Source organism: Sphaerodactylus townsendi, linkage group LG04 (genome assembly GCF_021028975.2).
Source record: "Sphaerodactylus townsendi isolate TG3544 linkage group LG04, MPM_Stown_v2.3, whole genome shotgun sequence".
Taxonomy (NCBI): domain Eukaryota; kingdom Metazoa; phylum Chordata; class Lepidosauria; order Squamata; family Sphaerodactylidae; genus Sphaerodactylus; species Sphaerodactylus townsendi.
The window spans coordinates 34,786,086-34,807,124 of record NC_059428.1 but is presented as its reverse complement, the minus strand read 5'-3'; the positions used below and the strand labels follow the sequence as shown (position 1 = coordinate 34,807,124).

Sequence of the window (21,039 nt, the reverse complement as noted above, 5' to 3'; positions counted from 1 at the left end):
AGTCAGCAGGAGGCTTGTAAACAGCAGGAAGAGCGGTGACCGCAGTTGCTAAGTATTTAAAGTGTTCAGCTGCAAATTCTGGAGTGCAGTAATGATCTTGGGGTTTTTTTCACATGAGACAAATGGGAGGAGAATGTTTATCAGCTTGTTGATTTTCATTTTGTTTCTACAATGGCAGGATTCTTTAAATCAGTTTCTGAAACAGCTGGAAGAAGACAAGAAAAATCTCCAGAACCAGCTGAAAGAGTATACGCTCAGACTGGAACAAGAAGGAAAGGTCTGCGTTCTGGCATAACCACCTCTTCTTAAGTATCTTCTATGCTAGCTGACATGTTGTGTCTACTATAGCGCTGATGCGAATAATGTAATAATTGCATACAGTATTTTGAAAGCTTGTTAATTCTGGGCTTTGTTCGTTCCCTAACCTCTTCTCACCTCTGCTTTTGTAACCACTTATCTCTTGCTTGGAATTTAGGCTTACCATAAAGTTAATGATGAATGCCGTGCATACTTAGCAGTGATTTCACAGGTAAGTCCAACAATCTCTGTAGCCTAATGAGAAAACATTTTATCCTAAGCTGATTGCTACTGTTTCCCCCACTGGACTTTTCTTCTATTTTAAGCTGATTTAGCTCCAAGCTAGAGCTCTGAAAAAGTAAGACTGACTTAGCTGGACTACCAGGAAGGGGATATTAACTGCTGTTCTCATCTTTTTGTCCCTGTGGATGTAATGGTTGAATCTGTGTAATCACAGTGCCTCCAATTCACTGCTAAGGTATATTTCTGTGTTCCCATTCCTCCCAAGCACTGAAGCTTAATGGTGGTCGGCTCGCTTTCCACGTATTCAGTTTTAAGAAAAATTAGTCAAGGCATTGCTTTAATTATTTATGCCTCTTTTGGATAATATGTCTTGTGAGCATTAGGCCCCTTCTACACATGCAAAATAATGCACTTTCAGTCCACTTTCACAATTGGTTGCAAGTGGATTTTGCTCTTTTGCACAGTAAAATCCAGCTGCAAAGCACACTGAATGTGGATGGAAAGTGCATTATTCTGCATGTGCAGAATGGGCCTTCGTTCCAGCATTCTTCTATTTTATAAGAATGACTTTGGCTAGTCACATGGTTAAAATTGTTATTTACCAGAAGTTTCCATATGAGTGGCTTGATTGGAAGGGTGGGCTGTGGCCATCCCCCTGGCTATACTAAGCCTGATGGCTCCGAAAGTAGGAAAGAGGGGGTTAAGAGTCACCCATGTTTTACTTGTCTCCCCCTAGGCATACTACTACCTGCATCAGGTTCAACATGCCCACATTGGCTGTTTTTAAGCTTTCTCCTTTTTCCTGCACCAGCCATGACCCTGCCCGAGTTCATCATAGAACTTCACCCCCTGAGGGGTTAGAGCAGTGGTTCTCAACCTTCCTAATGCCGTGACCCTTTAATACAGTACCTCATGTTGTGGTGATCCCCAACCCTAACATTTATCCATTTTACAGATGGAGAACACTGATGCAGAGAGTCTTAGGCGACCCCTGTGAAAGGGTCGTTCGACCCCCTCCACAGCTCAGTCGGCAGAGCAGGGAATCAAACCTGGTTCCTCCAGATTAGAATGCACCTGCTCTTAACCATTACGCCACTACTGGGCTGAGTCAGTATAAGAGGGCTTCATGAATTCCCGAGTATTATATGCGCATTATTTTTCTGCTAGTGTTGGAGCGCTGAAATCACTTGTGAGTAGGTTTACAAGTCTTGCTTGAGAGAAGTCATTGTACAAATGCCTCAGTTTTGATGTTTCTGCTATTTGGAATTGCTTTGATTGCCTGTATGAACACTTTTCCCTGAAGGGGCTGGCGTGCAACAGTAAAGGAAAGGCAGCAATAGAGAAAAAGGCTCTAGTAAGAGAGTCGACCTGATTTGGTGGAGAAGGTCCAGTAGCAGCTTACCAAAAGCTAGGGGAGCCAGTAGCACAGCACGGAGAGTGGAAGGTTCAGAGTAGGATGGGTCTGTGTCAGAGAGGAGAGCAGAGTTGAAGTGGTCTGTCAGCTCTGACAGAGAAGGACTCTGACTCAAGCTGAGGAAGGGGAGGTGTGTAGAAGGCCCTGAGTCTTGGTGGAGTGTGAACCTTGATTAGGGTGCCCTGGCAGCTAACCTACCCCAGACATAGTCTGTCCATCCCTGTTCTATACCCAGTGCTAGAAGTCCAGTCCGAAAGGGAGGCATTTTGGAGCCTGAGTGGGGACTGATAGGGTGGAGTGGCTAGTGTGCCAGTCCTATAGACTTATTTTGGGGTATATATGAGCGAGAAAGGGGAGTTAATGGAACAGTGACCATCTAGTGTCCGTGAGTAACACCTCAAGAGAAATAAGTTTTCCTTCTGCAACCATTAAGCTTAGAACAAAGCATTCTGTAACTTGATCGAAGCTTTGAAACCTCTCAAATCATAGAGAAGCCTCTTTTCCAAGCCATAAATAAACATTTCGTTTTGTTCATTTAAAATCTGTTCCAGTGTTTGCTTTCTAATATCTGAGTCTGTGTTCCCCAGTCCAGAATTGGTGACCGTGTTAAAAAATCCAGTTTTATTACTGCTATATAAAGAAAAGAAAAATATTTTTGTTTCTTGTGAAAAGCCAGAAGATATAAGCTTCAGTTACATTGGCTGGCCAGTGGGATCGAGTAATATCTAGATCCAGTAACAACACGCTGGGAAAGCCCATTTCATTTTGTTTTGTTTTATTTTACTGATTTCTGTGAGGAAAAGCTGTCATTTTACCTCCACTGTGCAATTGGCACCATAAAGAGTCCAAGTGGTATAGGGCCAGCAGGGAAAGACTCATGAGACACAAGAGTCTGTGGCCCAGCCTACAGGAGGGAAGAGCCATGTGGAGCACAGGGAACAACCTCGGTAGAGTTAGAAAAGATGAAAATAGAATTGGAGTAATGAAAGGAATTGCAGCTGAGGTGAAGAGTACTAGAAAGACTAGTTTAGAGAGGAAATACAATTAGCTAGGCTTCAGGCAGGAGAAGAGAGAGAAGCTTCAGGCAGAAAGAGAGGGAAAAGAACAGGCAAGAAAAGGCGGGAAGCAGGAAGTGGCCAAGGGTTGGCTGTGAAGAAAAAATGTTTCAGCTAGAGGCTACATTTGCTTAACCCCACCTCCTGTTTGGTGGAGAGTTTACCTCAGGAGACAGCCAATGGCCCGTTCCCAAAGATACCAAAAGGGGATAATGTGGAGGCTTATTTATGCCAGATTTGAGAAGGACTTGCCCAGGATCTGGGAGTCCCTGTGAGGGAGAAAGAAAAATGGCCAACCCTCACGTCCACTGCTCTGTAGAGATTCTCCTTAGAGAGTCTATGCAGACTTAAAGGAGATCAGGAGGATTACTGATTATGGATGCTACTAAAAGAGAGGAGGGTGGAAGCTGGGGATTTGGCTGACCCTGAGCAAAGGTAGAAAAGCTTTCAGGGAACTGAAGCATAAACCAGGAGGAGACCTACTCCCAATTAGAGTTCGCACTCTGGATAAGCGGCTGGATCGGTGGGTGGAAGGGAACTAAGTCAAGAGCTTTTGATAGGAGTTAAAAGCAGCTCTCTTCAGCCCTAGAGCAATTCTACCCGGCTAGTTCCTACCGCATGAGATGGTACATAAAGAGATAAAAAGGATCCAGACAGTAGCTAGGGTAGCCACCCCTCCCTAAGATGAGCTGGAGGATGATTTTTGGGGAGGGACGAGTTCCCCGATTCCTACGAAAAGCCAAGGGAGTGGCACCCCTAAAGAAAGGCAGGAAGTCCCTTGCGCAGTGGCAGCTGAGAGCGGGACTCTCCCACCTTTAGAGATCTGAGAGGGTCATTTGCTATCACTGTCAGGAAGAGGGACATATATAAAACAAAGGTGCCCCTAAGCACAGTTAACTCAAAGCGGTCAGCAAAGTCCACCCAAAGAGTCAGTGAGTTAAGGTTACAAAACAGCCAGAGAAGCCTGCTGAGAATGTAGCCCAACTTCTGGTGATGCCCAAGTCCTTCGTGTGTGGAAGGTTGAGAGACCAACTAGCCAGGACTTTGGGAGAAGATTACTGTAAGTGACAACACAGTAATGGGCTTAAGGGATACTGAGACGGAAGTCACCCTTATCCAAAAGGAAGTTAGTCAGGGGACCCCGAGCCAACTAAGGTACCCAACATGACCCTATCAGGTTAAGGGGATACAAGGACCCCATTTTGTAGTACCCCTGCTGAGGTCCCCATAGCTTTTAGAGGCCATGAAGGGAGATTGAGGATGGGAGTGCTAGATGAGCTAGATGTGCCAGTGCTCATAGGGAATGACTTAAGCCCAACAAGGTAACAATGTACAGAGTATTTACTGGGAACAAAACACCAGCCCGGAAAGTACAGCAGGGAAATTCATCCTGACTCTGACTTCACCCAGCTCAAAGGATGGGAAACTGCTGAGGGACCTTGGTCCTCCAGTTGCAGGAATGGATTCACGCTTGAGACAATTCCTGGCTGAGCAAAGGGAGAGATGGGACCATAAGGAGCTGTGGCAGTCAGCCAGGCCAGCATGACTCGGGGGCTACCGTAGAGAACACCCTGCTTATTCAAAGAGATTATGGATGTGAGACTGGCCTATCAAGTTCAACAAGGGAGGGAGAGACAAGTGTGGCTCTGTGGGAACAACGCATCCAACTGGTTGTCCCACGGGGTGCACGCCGGCAGATGTGCTCAAGTTAGCACATGATATCCCATTTAGTGGCCACCTAGGGATGAACAAGACCAGGGACCGAATTCAATCGCGGTTCTATTGGCCAAACATGGGGAGGGATATCAAGGCTTATTGCCAGTCCTGCCAGGTATGCCAGCTGGTGGGCAAAGCTAAAGAGAAAACCCGAGGACTGTTACAGTCTATCCCCGTGGTGACAACCCCATTTGACAAAATTGGAGTTGACGTGGTGGGACCTATTTCCCAAGCCACCAGAGGGGGACACCGCTACATCCTTACAGCTGTGGATTATGCTACCCGCTATCCAGAGGCAGTCCCCTTGAGAGATGTGGAAGGCTGAGCGCCCAGTTGCCTTAATGCCACCCTGACCATCTTTGCGCGGCTTGGATTCCCGAGGGAGATCATCACAGATCTGGGAACGGCGTTCATGTCCCAACTGATGCAGGAGCTGTTCCGAGCTTGCGGCATAAAGCATCTAACAACCACTCCGTATCACCCACAATGCAATGGGTTGACCGAGAAGTTTAATGGGACTCTGAACCATATGATCAAGACCTATGTCCAGAAAAAATCCCAAGCGACTGGGGCCGCCATAGGGCTCACAACATTTCCTCTTGCCTACAGAGGAGTCCACTCTGGGAGAAACACCCGGGTTAGCCCCTTGAGGCTGCTCTTGGTGCCGAAACCCCGAGGCCCAATGGACATTTTAAAGGAAGCCTGGACAGGCCATGAAAACATCGCAGAGAGAGACATTATGGACTATGTGCAGGACTTACAGCAGCACCTGTGCACATTACAAACAACGGCAGGAGAAAACTTGCAGAGAGCTCAGGAGTAAGCCAGAGAAAGACTATAGAGTGAAGCTCTAAGATGGCCCAAACACCCGTGTTTTTTTCCAGGCAGGAGATCGAGGTCCTGGTGTTGTGACGAGATCAAAGAAGAGAAGCTGAAGTGGCCTGGGAAGGCCCTATACAACATCAATTGCCAAAGTGACTGATGTAGATTATCTAGTGGATGCTGAGAAAAACGAAGGAAGATTAAAAAGGTTACCTGCATGTAAAATATCTTTGAAACCCTATCATCCCTAGGGAAAATTTGGTCTTGAAGACCACCACTGAAGTATGGAACCCTGAGGGAATTTGGTTTGGCCTGGTTAGGAGGAGGTTGACAAGAATTACTGTACCAAGTGGCTTATATTCCCTGAGTTGTCCCTGGAGCAAAAATGGCAACTGAAAGCGGTGCTCCAGGAGTACCAAGCCATTTTCTCTAATGTCCCTGGTAGAACCGAGATGGCACTTCACCACATTGACACAGGTGAGGCCAAGCCGGTTGCTTCCGCGCTGCCACAGGGTGACGAGAGACATGCCAAGACCATCTCTGGGGAGATCCAAGAGATGCTGGATCTGGGGCTTATCGTGCCATCCGATAGCCCTTGGTCATCCCCAGTAATTCTGGTTCCAAAACCCGACCAGACTGTCCGATTTTGCGTAGACTACCGGAAGGTGAACCAGGTAACAGTGCCAGATGTATACCCAATGCCACGTGTGGATGAACTTGTGGAAACCATTGGGGCGGCTAATTATATCTCTACCTTAGACCTCACCAAGGGATATTGGCAGGTAGCTATTGATCCCCAGGATCAGAAAAAGACTGCTTTTGTGACCAGGGATGGGCTATTTGAATTCACTGTATTGCCCTTTGGTCTACGAAATGCACCTGCCACCTTCCAGAGGTTGATAGACAAACTGTTGGTAGGGTTAAAGGATGTTGCATTAGCCTACATTGATGATATAGCTGTGTATAGTGACACCTGGTCCGAACATCTGCAACACCTATCTGTTGTGTTTAATCGAATTAAAGCAGCAGGGTTGACAGTAAAGGCAGCAAAATGCCAACTTGCAATGCCACAGGTTAAATATCTGGGACATCTGGTAGGAGGTGGGAAAATACTTCCTGATGACCAGAAGGTGATGGTTATACAAGAATGGCCCAGAGCCATTAGCAGAAGGAAGCAAATTAAATTGCTTTTCCTGGGAGTAGTCAGTTTTATGATACGTTTTATTCCAAACTGAAATTTTGTGCAGCACCCCTGCATGAGTGTGTTAAAAAGGTACAACCTGATAAGATTCTGTGGACGGAACAGTGTCAGAAGGCTTTTTGTTATCTGAAACAAGCACTGACTACTGAACCTTTGTTGAAAACGCCCAATTTCTCCCAACCATTTACTCTGTCCACAGATGCGTCCAATATAGGGATTGGCGCTGTGTTGAGTCAAGCAGGGACAGATGGTATGTTGCAACCCGTATTGTACCTGAGTAGGAAACTTCTGGACAGGGAGCAACATCTATCGGTAATTGAAAGAGAATGTCTAGCTATTATTTGGGCTGTAAGTAAGTTGAAACCGTACTTATGGGGGAGAAAATTCACCCTATGTACTGATCATTCTCCACTAAGGTGGCTGAATCAAGTTAAAGGGACAAATAGCAAGTTAATAGATAGATCTAGTTCTCCCAAGACTACTATAACTTTGGCAAAAGATCCATATAGTGGCAAAGAGACAATGTCATAGATGCATTTATCGGAAATTGGTCCAAGAGGAACCCCCAAGGTAACTTTAACATCTGAAGGAAAAGGTAACCAAGGTATCCTTATGTAAATAAAGTGCTGAGTTTAAAATATGCTTGTTTAAATGTAATGGATATTGCTGAAATGTTATTGATACTTATTAGGAATTCATGGTAAGTTTAATATGGTAAAGAAAAAAAAAAACTGAATGCAGAGAATGTAGAGTTACATAAAAGGCTATTTTAGTTTGGTTGCGTGTGTGGCTTTATTTACACACATTGCCAACAGGGCTTCCTTAGCCTCACTGGTCCATAATGTTTAGGAAAGGGGGCATGTAACGAACTTACTTACACCACAGAAGGGCTGGCGTACAGCAGGCCAAAGGGAAAGGCCTTAGCAGCTAGAGAGAGAAAAAAAGGCTCCACAGTGAGAATCGACCACATTTGGTGGAAAAGGTCCAGTAGCAGCTTACCAAAAGCTAAGGGGGCCGAGTATACTTACAGCAGGAGGTGGAGTTCAGGCGGGATCGAGGTCTGTCAGAGAGAGAGGAAACAGGTTAGGCGGTCTGTCAGCTCTGGCAGAGACTCTGACTCCAGCTGAGGGAAGCTTGAGGGAGGTGTGTGGAAGGCCACAGTCGGTGGAGTGTGAACCATAGCGGTCAGGTGCCTGGCAATATAGCCTGCCAGACATGAAAGTCTGTCATCCCTGTTCTATACCCAGTCACCCGGGGAGTCCAGTCCAAGAAAGAGGCATTTTGGAAGCCTGAGTAGGGACTGATAGAATTAGAGTGGCTAGTGTGTACCCAGTCCACCACTGGACTTAGACTTGGGGTATACTGGAGCAGAGGGTGTGTAGGACAGTGACCATACAGTATCCCGTGAGAGTAACACCTCAGAAATAGCACAGTTTTCCTTCTACCCAGCGCTAAGCAGACAAACGTATTCCTGTAACCGTCAAGCTTTTGGAAACCTCTCAAATCACCAGAAGCCTCTTTCAAGCCACTTAAAATAAACATTCTCAGTTTTGTTCAGACTTAAAATCCTTTCCCCAGTGTTTCTTTCTGTGCAGGTCATGTTCCCCAGTCAGAATTGGTGACCGTGTTTGAAATCAGTTTTGTAGAGGCTATATAGAAAGAATATTGCGACAGCAAAGCAGAGATATAAAAGCAGGGAACACCTACGTGTACCAAATTTCAGGATTCTATGTCATCAGGAAATACCCCTCCCTAATAATATCCCCATGAATGGGTTTATTCAAGGAGAAAGTAAATGATATATAATTTAGAATGAATCTATATTCTAGAATGACTAAATGTTCTTTTATTCTATTTTATTGTTCTATGAAAGCTATTCCTTAATAGTGTAAAAAGTAATGGCTTGGAAAGATACCATAAATAAGCTGCTGTTGTTCATCTTATTGTCTAGCAGAGAAGAGAAAAAAGAAAAGTTGCAATTAGTCATGTTTCTATGTATTTAACCAGCAAACAAATGGCTCACTCTGTATAATTATATCTCTCCTATGGAATGAGGTAAAATTGGTGGGAAATGGTTCCCTTTGCTAGGCTAGCTTGGTGCTGATATTTTTGTGTATTGTCATTAAATGGTGTGCTGAACAACAGAAAGGGGGTGGTGTGTGGGGGAGTGGGTGGGCTGCAATTACACATTCCACTATACATACATATTCTCTGCCTGTTCATCAGTACACTTCAGCATGTCCACAATCACTTGTACAATACAGCTGGATGCACCTATACTCGTGTATAAGTCGACCCGCATATAAGTTGAGGCACCTAATTTTACCACAAAAAACTGGGAAAACATATTGACTCACGTATAAGTCAAGGGTGGGAAATGCAGCAGCTACTGGTAAATTTCAAAAATAAAAATAGATACCAATAAAATTACATTAATTGAGGCATCAATAGGTTAAATGTTTTTGAATATTTATTTCAAAGAAAAACAGTAAACTAGCTCTGTAAGCCTTGATTCTCCCTTTAAATCCACTCAGAAAGGGGGGGTGATTTAAAGGGAGAATCGGGGGGAAATTTGAGGGTGCCTGTCAGGGGAGGAATGTTTATGTTAGCAGTACCAACATTTCAGAGTATATTTAGGAGACCCTCTTGGTGATACCACCCAGGTTTGGTGAAGTTTGGTTCAGGGGGTCCAAAGTTATGGACCCTCAAAAGGGTACCCCCATCTACTATTAGCTTCCATTGGAAACAATGGGGGATGGGAGCACCCACTTTGGGGATCCATAACTTTGGATCCCCTGAACCAAACATCACCAAACCTGGCTGGTATCAGCAAGAGATTATCCTGATGATTCAGTTGCACTCTCATTTTATGAAGTAGTTTTCTGAAAATGCAGAATTTCACAAGGCATATGTTGAAGTCCTCGACCTAAGGTACTATTGCGCCTTCTTGCACCACATCAGTTCCCTTTGTCATATCTGTGATTTAAAGAAAAAAAACCCAAAAATCATTGTAATGCAGTGGCAGGATATTAGTGTAGTAATACCACATTTAAAATGTTCCAGATTTGAAAAGGAGCAAATTATCCGTGGTTGGGAGTGGCGGGAATTGGAGGAGAGAAAAGAAATAAGAAATTAGCCACTCTGCGTATGCCTACTCACACATGCACATGTGCGCGTGCACACACCCACCCACACACAAACAGATTAAAGCATGGCCAAATTGTGCACATTGGGCCTTTTGTGCTAAATGGATTGCCCTCCTATACTTTAAAGATTTTGTCTTTTTAATTCCTAATAAGTATTATTTATTACTTCTGTTTTCATAGTGTACAGCAGATATAGCTTTTAAATATTGAAATGTATAAACTCCCCCCCCCATTCACTTATAAAGGAAGCTAGACATTAAAATCATCAGAGACCAAATTTAATTTGCAGTCATTCACCTCTTGAATTCCAATCTAACTTGTCTAACAGGTTGAAACTGGAAGAAAGAAGGCATTGCTTCTTGGTGTTTGAGGACTAACTGAAAGATGTTATTCCAACAATGTGTAGGCATGCTTCCTGGCAGGAAAAATGTTTTCCATCAATATTTCGCCACATCTACAAATACAGACAATTCTGCATATATGTTAAACAAGCCAACTAGTTTCCTTTAGTAGTGGTTTCAATTAATTAGATTGAACTGAACTCTAGGAATTTTTTTTTATAACAGCTGAGAACAGAAAATTAGTAGTGAGTTACTTGCCCTGCTCACAATAGAGAAATGCAGGAGCTGCATGCGGAGTATTTGAGTTAGTACAGAGGCAACATTTCTTGTTCTCTCAATCGTGATTTAAATTTTTAATTCAAAGTTAATTGTGTTGAGAGTTCAACTCTGGTTAGGTCAGAAGAGGAATGTGAATTCTATCCTTTTCCATCAGCAGAGGGCGAGGAGCATGCCCAGCTGAGTAGTGGAAGCATGCAGATCTGAGAGACACTTCCGACCTTTCAGCCATAGATAAGAGATCAGCAAATGTTATAGCCATTGTTTAAATTAGTATGCTTAGGGCTAAAGTTCCATGCATGCAGTCCAGTTCATCCATTAGTAAAATCATAGCATCTAGGCGACCCAAGTTTCCGAAGATGTCTGCATAAATCATTTTTAGGAATCATTTTTATACCAACAAATGAAGATAGGGCAGATGTTATAGAACTGCACAGCTTCATATACATGGGATCTCTGTCAAATGAGGCCGTATTCCTTTCCAGCTTGTGTGTGGAGCTAAGAATTGGTATGTATTTACTTCTTCAGATGTCAGGATCATTGAAATCATCTGAGAGGCAGAAAAAGGATGAAGTAGAAATCAAGAGGGAAAACCAGATTCTGAGGTATTTGTTTTGTTTATTTACAAAAGTTCCCCCCCATATCAGGGCATTTAAGATGTTAATAGATTAAAAAACATAACATTTAAAAACATGTAGCGACCATTAAAACTAATCGAAATGTGATAAGGAGGAAGGCGTGAGTGGGCAGGACAAAGAAAGCCAAGATAAACACTACTCACAAGGAAAAAGGCAACTCGGACTCAGTCTGCAGAAAAAAGGTGGGGTAAAAATGGTCTCAGAAGAGTCAGAAAAAAATCAGAAAATAAACAGAGAAAAAAGTGAACAATAAGACACAAACATGCATGTGGAAATCAGGGGATAAACTTGAAGCAATATTGAGCCAGAACTGACCGAAGAAATCAGGAGGAAAAGCCCAATAAAACCAAGCTAAATTATACATATAAAAACATAGGCCAGGAAGGAGGGCTTATTGAGGGAGTGCCAAGCTAACCAGAAAAATGTCTTCACCTGCTGGTGAAGTTGGCAACAGGAGGTATCAGGCAATGGGAGTAAGTTTGGTTGGTGGCAATGGGTGTCACTTCTGAGGAAACCCTCTGAGGGGCGTGACACAGCCATTCAAAGTATGTCATGGTTGCTGTACCGAGCGTACTCCTGAGTAATGCATGCCTGGTTTTCTTAACTAACCGCAGTATTCAGGGAATCTAGGGTGCCTGGCCCCTCCCTCCCGTCCCTTGCATGTCGCCCCTCACTCTCTTCCCTCCCTCACTTCGCTTCCCTTGCATGCCACCCCTCCCCCTCCCTCCCTTCCCTTTCCCTCCGCTAGGGTGGGTGGGTCATATCAAGATGCTGGGCCCCCTGCCTCCCCTCCCTTGCATGCCACCCCTCACTCTCTCCCCTCTCTCACTTCTCTTCCCTTGCATGCCTCCCCCTTTGTCCCTTTCCTCTCCCTCCCTCTCTTCCCTTGCATGCCACCCCTCCCTCTCCCTCCCTTCCCTCTCCCTCGTGTGTATGTGTGTGTATGTGTTTCACTTCCACTCAAGTTACTGCCTATGTACTGTTTTCACTGCTCATATCTGGCCATCTGAGTGAACATTCTAAGCAGCACGAACATTCTAAGGGTGACAGTTACACACAGGCAGCTGCATGTCCTTCACCATGGAGCGCCAGGAAAAAGGCGTTTTACCTGGGCTAGGTGTGAAATTTCAGGTATGTGAACATCTAAAAACACTTTCACCTGGCTGACTATAGTGGCTGGGAATTTTCAGAGGAATTGGCCCAGCAGTTACTGAGTTATATCATCAACAAAAACACTGCTAGCTTTTTATATATATAGATAACATTATTTATTTGTTACATGTCGGGCATGGGGTTGTCTTCTTCCTTCAAGGTACTCTCTACAAAGCCTATCTCAGTATTCCCTAACTTATTGTTAAAACATTGTTGAGAGGTAGATTAAACTGAAAGAGAATGACTGGCTGAGGGGTGCAGTGGCTGAATGAGAGGTTGAACCTTCACTACCCTTCACACTGTCCATCATACATCATTAGCTCCTTCCATTGTGTTATTCTGTTATGCTCTGGTATAAAGACAATAATCCCAACTTCTTTTGTCACCTTGGGGCTTAGTTCATAGCCTCCCTTGGCATCTTCAAATACCCCTCTTCCCCAGAAACCCTCTGGGATTCTAAAAGTGCAGAATTTTGTGAGGCATGTGTTTAGATTCATGACGTAACATGATGTTCAAGGGCTTAATGCTGTTGTGTCAAGTTTCCTGTACTGCACTCTAAAGAAGTATGTTAGGCTGTTTGTACCACATCATTTTCTTGCGCCACAACCTAACATACTGTCAGAATATTCATGTGGTAATATTGTATTTAAAATTATCCAGGTTTTCAAAAGAGAAGATTTATGTGGTAGTTTATGGGGAATGGGGAAGAGGAAGGCAAGAAGGAAATCATAAAGAGGACACTCAAACCCACCTTGAGTCTAAGAGGATAGTAGGTGATATGAATATTTCCAAGTCTTGGACTCAGCCTTTCACATACAGTACGGAATATACTTCCCCCTGATGTGAAGGGTGATGGATAACATCATCAAACATCATCATCATGAACAAACATGTGAACTTTGTGGAGAAGAGATGATCACATAGTTTGTCTCTTCTGACTGGCACCTCAGGGGACTTTTTCAGTTCACACATAAGTCAGTCGAGCATATTATACATCGTTCTTTCACATTCCTAACGAATTATTAGGTACTGTGCTGACAGGCTTTTCACTGACTGTGAAACAGTTTATTATTACCTTGTATGATTTCTACTTATATTTTTCTATTTAAATCTCAGTCCAAAAAAAGATAATTTTTCTTTCTTCTCCCACCCCATAACCCTTCCTCCACATATGAGCAATTTCTTTAAATATTGTTAAGAAAGCAATCTTATTATATGGCACCGATAATTTTAAGATGGCATTTTGCCATCCCCCTAATTGCTTCAGGTATATTTGTGAAAGTCATGCCTGAACTTTTAATTATACAGGTGCTGCAGAAAACTTTCCAGATTATTAAATGTTCATAATGAAGAGGGGCTGAGAAAACAAAATGGATCTGCAGTACTGTTGGAATGCCAAGTTTAAATTTAGAGCTAATAATTACTGCATTAACAATTGGCCATAGAATTACAATAAAGTATTCCATTATGAAAACTAAATTCATCTATCTTGTCTTTGTAACCTTCATAGTTTAGCTGTCCAGACATGAAATACTTGTTAGTCAAAAGCCTGATGTCTAGTGGAATAAATCAATTTACTATATTAAATCAAAACTACCAGTAATTCAATAGAGATGACATTTTGAGGCTATTTAATGAAAATCAATGGTCCATGAATAATAAAGAACTCAAATTAACAATAAATTGTTTGGAAAATAATCTTAAGAGGTACACATGATCTACAATCATGCCTGTAGTACTGTGCATCTTTGTGCAAGAACAACTAAAAACCATGACATCGATCCGAAGAGCTATTTTAGGCACAGCCAATGAGATTTCTTCTTTAAATGGCACACCGCTATTCCGTATTACATATTGCTTTCAAAAGGCCTCTCAAGTTCTAACCAGAGTGTCATATGGGTATTAGGGCCTGCTGTTTGAAAACACAGGACAGATGCTCACTTGGCCCAATGGTTTCCAACTCTATTGTTTTTTATAACCTAGGGATGCATTTAGAGATGCACATAAAATACATATTTTGTTTTGTTTCTACAATTTGCCGAATTCATGCATCCCAGGCATACATGACAACCAGTTTACAAGAACAGTTTGGATGTGAAACTTTGCCGCAGATCAGCTATCCTGAAGACAATCCTAGACTGAGAAACAGTAACATGCCAGAACAGCACCAAGGGGAGGGGTGCGTGACACACTGGGTGCACACCAGTGTGGGGGCATTCCAGGGGTATGGAAGGGCCCAGTTCCCCCTCACTCCGGCCCTGTGCCAGAATGTGATAGTATTCTTTAGGCAAATATTCATAAGTTGGTCTCCTGCTAACGGACCAACAGATGAAACTTCTCGTTTAGAGCAACAGATTTATTGAATCCAATCCCAGATTTGCAGTTGTGAGAATAGAAGCACTCGGAAACTTTGCAGCGAGCACTCAGAAACCATCCATAACTAACATAGGATTAAATCCTACCTTTCCACTCAGTTGGATCCTAGACTTGTTTTCTGTTACGTCTTCTTTCTAGAAAGAATTAATGGAAAGGAGCCAACATACTTTGGTAGATCGGAGATCATGCCAAAAAACAGAGGGGAAAGTGTGGTTAGGAAGGTGCAGATTTCTGCATATCCCCCTTCCCGCCACATTCAGCGCCATTTTCTCTTAGACCCCTTCCGCACATGCAGAATAATGAACATTCAATCCACTTTCACAACTGTTTGCAAGTGGATTTTGCTATTTCGTACAGTAAAATCCAGCTTCAAAGTGCATTGAAAGTGGATTGAAAGTGCATTATTCTGCATGTACGGAAGGGGCCTAACCCTCACTATTCTCTGTCCTGCAGCTGATAGGCTTTTTGCCTTTATTTAAAATTATCAGTAGTAGACTTGTTACTGCAGAGTTAAAACACTGGTTTTAACATCTCCCCTCTGCCCACTTTTGGTGTTATTTCAGTTAATGTTGTTTAGTCATATAGACAGCAAAGTTCTCTCTGTGCCTAAGAAGACAAATCGCAGGAAAAGACAAACCACAGCCTGCACTTAGATGTCACAAACAATCAACAGTGTGTTTATGAGATGGAAAAGGTTTAACCTCTTTGATCTCACACATTCCATCTCCCCTCCCCTTGTGTACTTCATCTGGATAGAAGACATTTCATTCTCTTTCAGTCCTTGTTGTTAATTCAGATATCGCAACATATTAGAGTTAGAACACAGACCTCTTAAACCAGGAAATCTGGATCTTGTCATGCAAATAGAGAAGGAGGGCAGTACATGAGATCAGTGGTGGAGGTGCCATGCTGAGTTCTCTCCAGGCCAGTATTCTTGTTCTCCCAGTATTGTTCTCCCAGTATTCTTGTTTTCCTGACCTGGCCAAGCATTTAAAAAACCATGAATTGGCACCATCTAGGATTTATGCGCCTAGAGAATCTTTTTCTGACTCTTCAGATGATCAGGCCATCTTTTTTATAACTTTCTAATACAGGTAGCAGTTCTAATATTCACAGTTTGGCATGTATAACTTTAGTGTGAACATAGCTGGGTGAGTGGACATCACAATTTGCTTTTTAACTATTATGAAAAGGGAATCAGAAATGTCAGTGGTATTTGAAAAGAACCAATAGCAGAAAACTTGCCATTTCTTTAAACCAACTGTATTCTCTGTGTTCCACCCCCGATATATATACACATATATATGCACAATAATATAAATATATAGCTGTAATCTTGGCTGTATCCACATGATTTTCCAGGCCCTTTCCTTCCAACCCTAGCAGCTCATCCATCTTCCAATCCCTCTGCTGGTAGATGATTCAAGGTGAGAACCACCTGCCAATCAGAAGCCAACTGAGCAAAGGCTTTGCTCACTTCCTTGGAACTTGGGGCAGGTGCCAGGTTGGAGAATGGTGCTCAGAACAGTCACAGGTAGCATGTCAAAGAGCCAAATGTAGCTCCTGAGTCACAGAGTGAGTATCACTGCCCTAAACTGTATCATCCCACTTCTATGAAACGGCTTGGAAATTATGCTTGTTAAATTAAAATAATCTGTCAGCCTCCATAAAAGTCATTTTAAAAAAATTAATCCTATTTTTAACACTTATATGCCACCTGTTTCACAGAGTCTGGATCATCAATGGTTATATGTGTGTGAAGTGCCATCAAGTCACAGCTGACTTATGGTAACCCCAGCAAGGGACTTTCAAGGCAAGTGAGAAGCCGAGGTGGTTTGCCATTGTCTTCCCCTGCAGAGTCTTCCTTCATAGTCTCCCTTCCAAGTACTGACCCTGCCTAGCTTCCTAGAATCGATGAGATCAGGCTATATCATGTTGTCTTCCCTCTACTAATAATTTTATTAATGTAATAAAATATAAAGTATATAAGCAGTTTCACTTCCTGCAACCAGCTCAGACATAGGCAGTTATGAACTTTCTTCTCACTTATGTTTCAGAGGAAGGTGCAATATTCCGAAGAATCAAAGAATTCTGGACCCAAAGAAAGGACCAATTAAGAAGACTGCAGGAGTGAAGCATCTTCCCAAATTGAAACTCTGACTACAGTTTCCAAGTTTTCTGTTTGTTTATTCTCCCTTCACTTCCCCTTAAGAGTCAAGCCAAATGTATTATTTTAAGGCAGAACATATATTAAAGCTCTAGCACTAACCACAGAAGCAAGTATGTCTCGTTATCACTCTTTCAGTTTGCATGCAAGGATACACTTGCACCAGGTGTTTGATGCATGGTGTGTCCCTGAATGTATTGCAGAAAACTTTTGCAGTCTGCATGGCTCTTATATTGGTCAAATCAGGCCCTGCTTTGGTCTCCATATACCACTAGGAGTAAAACCTTTACAGCTATGGCTCTGACCATGTGGACCAATCTTCTGCAGCTGATGAACTGTTTACTTCTGCTGTCATTACAGAAGAAGAAAAAGTTGTTGTCGAGCTTCAACTGACTCATGGCGAACCCCATCCAGGGGACATTCCAGACAAGATAAGAGCAAAGGTGGTTTGCCATTTTTGTCATCTGCATAGCTACCCCAGTGATGTTTTACAGCCCCTCTATAATAAGACAGGCTATAAAACATTGTTCAGGGAGCTTTTGGAATACCTTTCTAGAGTTTTTCTGACCGTCTGATTTATGCTTTTAGTTACTCTGTTGGGTTGCCTTTTGATCTTGTTTTTAATTCACCTCTCTGTTTATTCCTTGATGTTGAACGTTCAGGAAAGATTAAACATTCAAGGAAAGCTGATATCTCAGTGATAAAAGAAAGCTGGATTTTCGTCTGTGAACTCCAACCTGCTGAACTGATTTTTCACATGTCCTTTTCAGTGATGACAAACACTCAACTTCTTGCTTCCTTTTGAATGGCAAAGAATTGGTTTTCTTATCCCTCTGATATATCAGTTGTTCATTGCCTTTCTAGGCTAGGGTTTTTGCATGAGGCAGAGGCAGTGCACTGTCATGCACCCATTTGGTTTGCTGCCCCAACCCAAAACACTACCTGATCATTACACCCCCCTCCCCAACTTGTATATATGCAACTTTTTAAAATCTTCCTATTAAACATTTTCATGTTTTTACAAAAAAAACCCCCTCCCCCTATAGTTAAACTGCGAGTGGCTCCCTTGGCCAGCTGCCCCATCACTATTGGATATATGATGAAACTGCAAGGTAGAATCCATGAAGAAGGAAAGGCTCGTTCTAGTTCTCATTTGTGACATTCCCTGATCTTAGATCATGGGGCCTTGATACAAATTCCTGCTCAGCTCTGAAGGTCACCACATGATCTGCTATCCTGCAGCCTTTTCTACCTTGCAGGATTGCTGTAAGAATAATATATTAAAAGTACCAGCTTTGAAGGAAAGATGTAGTGCAAATGTAATAAATGAAGTCATCACATGACTTCAACAAGTCACAAACAAGTCACAAATGCTCATGTTAACTAGCCCTAGACACTGCCTGCAAAGCAACTCAAGTGTTTTTGTGACAGTGTCAGACATGGGGCTACCTTTTCCAGCAGTAACCCTGCGTTTGTTGTTGCACGTAGTTGCAGCCTCTATGGAACATTATGAAACATACATTGAATCTCTGCTTCAACAGTATTAAGGCAGCCAGAAGGAGCTGCATGACTCCTGGCAGATACCAAGTTGCTAGCCACGAACGGTGTGCATTTCGGTCTGAACTTGTACAAAAGCCCAATCCCTGTTCTAATGAATCATTCCAGCATATAAACTATTAATTAGGGAAAGCCAGGACAAGATAACATTTAAAGGAGTTAGCCTCTTCTAAATGTGGCCCGTATCCATAACTCTCCAACAATAAAGCATTCCTTGGATTTATGTACCAGTAAAATCTTATGATGTCAAAGAGCTTGTAAATTTATTACAATTGACGAACAAGTATAGTTAATGCAAATGGGAGCTGGATGAAAGTCTTGCCATGCTTTGCTTGATTAAATTTAGCTTGGCAACTGCTTCCATCTAATAAGTAAAAAAGAGGTTATAGCAGTGCGATCCCAGGCAGAGTTCGTACAGCCTAAGCAAATTGATTTCAATTGATTTAGACAGGAGTAAATCAACATAGCATGGCACTGTAAATTATATTAAACCAGGTAGAAGGACAAGCATTTTAAAATGCTTAATTCAGTGCTGGAGTTGTTTAAACCCGATCCTGTGTTATAGATGTGGGCCAATTTCCCCATCCCTGTGTGGTGAGTTGTGTAAGCCCCAGATGATCGCTGCAATTCACTGATCTTGTTATGGATGATATTTATGAATCTCACTGCTTATGTTACACCAAGAACTGTGAAAGAAGACACAAGAGCATGAACTGCTTCTTGTAAAGTTTCTGTGCAATGAGATATATGAACTGGTCATTAGAACAAATGTTCTTCTGGAATCACCATTCATCAGTCTCTTCCCTTACGATGCAATGAGATTTAATTTTTGCTATATTTTTAATATCTCTTGCTAGCCTTGGGAAGGCTCAGAAAAGAGAAAGATGAAACAACTGATCTTCCATTCCAAAGGACTGATCCTAGTCAATTGCTCTGATCTTTCATATCCTCATTTATTTATTTATTTGGACCTACTACCAGTTGCTATTATCTGCTATTTCATGTTGATTCATTTATTTATTTAATTTTATACCCCACTTATATACAAGATCTCTAGGTGACTAGTTTAAAGATTTACAGCCCCATCCACAGCTGGGCACCCAGCCGGAGCACCAGAGCTGCACCCAGCCGCCACCCCCAAAGAGGCTTCTCAGCCGTGCAGGGAGGCTGGAAAAGTCAAACAGCCTCCTCACTGCATAGGAGCCACTATGGACCTTAATAGACTTAATGAACTTAAGTTTGAAGCATGTAACCCTGGCAAAGGCTGGGAGGGAGCGAACTAAGGCCAGCTCCTCTCCTGGCCATGCCCCCGGTCTGCCCCCACAGCAGCAGGAGCCCTGGGACACTGATGCAGCATCCAGCACCACATTTCAGCACCGGGGGGGGGGGCACAAACTGGCGGGATCACCCCTCCACCAGAGTAAGTGTCCTGGGAAAGGCAGATCTGCCAGCGCAGTGGTACACCGCTCCTAGGGGTAGATTCAGCCCCTCCCTTTGGATGGGGCTCAAAGTTTGAAGATAAAGTTTGAAGATAAATGTCCCCAGAAGCCTTTTGTTTCTTAAGTACACTGCACATATCTTCTTGTTACTAGAAACCTCTGTTCCATTCATGTCTTCTGCCATTTTTCAATCATTCTGTCTCTCTTTATCTTAGGTATGTGATACAGCTGTCAGTCTGTGCTGGGAAGAAAATCAAATCCTTTCTATCTAATGGCATTTAACTTGTCCATGTTGTTGCAGTTTTTACTGTAAAATCAATACCTACAATGCTTTTCTTTCAACTCTGGAATAAGGCCAAACTGTTTTAAAGATAATTAAAGAAACATTTTGTGCCAAACAAATCCTATTATGTAGGGAATGCTTGCGTTGCTCAAATGGTAAATGAAAAGCTCTGTTTTAGAAACAATGTGTTTGCATCCTCTTTCTTTTCTAATAGTATGGGTGCATTTGATATGGCATGCGAACTTTTCAACTGCTGTCATGTAAGCATCTCATCTTTGGAGAATACTTTATGGCTGCTTATAGAGATTATTCCTCCAATGAAAATCAGGAAGAGGCTCACAATGTTTCTAAGGTTCTCTCCTTAAAAGAGATTAAAAATAGATCTGTTTTAGTCTGCAGAGTGGCTTCAGGAGAATGTCTATGTAGACTATTACTCACAGAAACTGCAACCCGAAATTCTGTGATTGTCTAGCAGCCACCACTGAGGTAACTCATTGCTTAAAGTTACAGGCTCTCCTTTTATTACTTTTCAGGTTTTTAAACCCCCAAATGTTTTTTTTTATTCCAATTTTTTCTGAGAACCTGTAGAAAGATCCATTTTGCCTGTTCATAGCACCAATCACCAGATTTTAGTATCCAAAGATTTGGTTGACTTTGCTATTGGAATCTAAGATAATTATATGAGAGCCAGCTTGGTGTAGTGGTTAAGAGCAGGTGGATTCTAATCTGGAGAACCAGGTTTGATTCCCCACTCCTGCACCTAAGTGGCGGAGAGTTATCTGGTGAACCAGGTGTGTTTCTGCACTCCTACATGCCTGCCGGGGGACCTTGGGCTAGTCACAGTTCTTCAGAACTCTCTCAGTCCCACCTACCTCACAAGGTGACTGTTGTGGGAGGGGAAGGAAAAGGAGCTTGT

General features: G+C 42.7%; 1 protein-coding gene across 3 annotated transcripts in view; it reads left to right on the top strand.

Moving 5' to 3' along the window:
* CCDC169 (coiled-coil domain containing 169) overlaps nt 1-16,957 on the top strand; it is a 34,221-nt gene extending 17,264 nt beyond the window's left edge. Inside the window, exons 5-8 of one of the 3 annotated variants that reach the window (XR_007244322.1) lie at nt 179-277; nt 476-529; nt 10,997-11,116; nt 16,735-16,957. Coding sequence is in view for 2 of the 3 variants with exons in the window: in XM_048494608.1 (XP_048350565.1) it covers nt 179-277; nt 476-529; nt 11,040-11,116; nt 16,735-16,837 (333 nt within the window). In the remaining variant the exon portion in view is untranslated. The remainder of the gene's footprint in view (nt 1-178; nt 278-475; nt 530-10,996; nt 11,117-16,734) is intronic. The other 2 variants (XM_048494608.1, XM_048494609.1) reach the window with 2 other exon arrangements.
* Nucleotides 16,958-21,039: the final 4,082 nt, after the last annotated feature.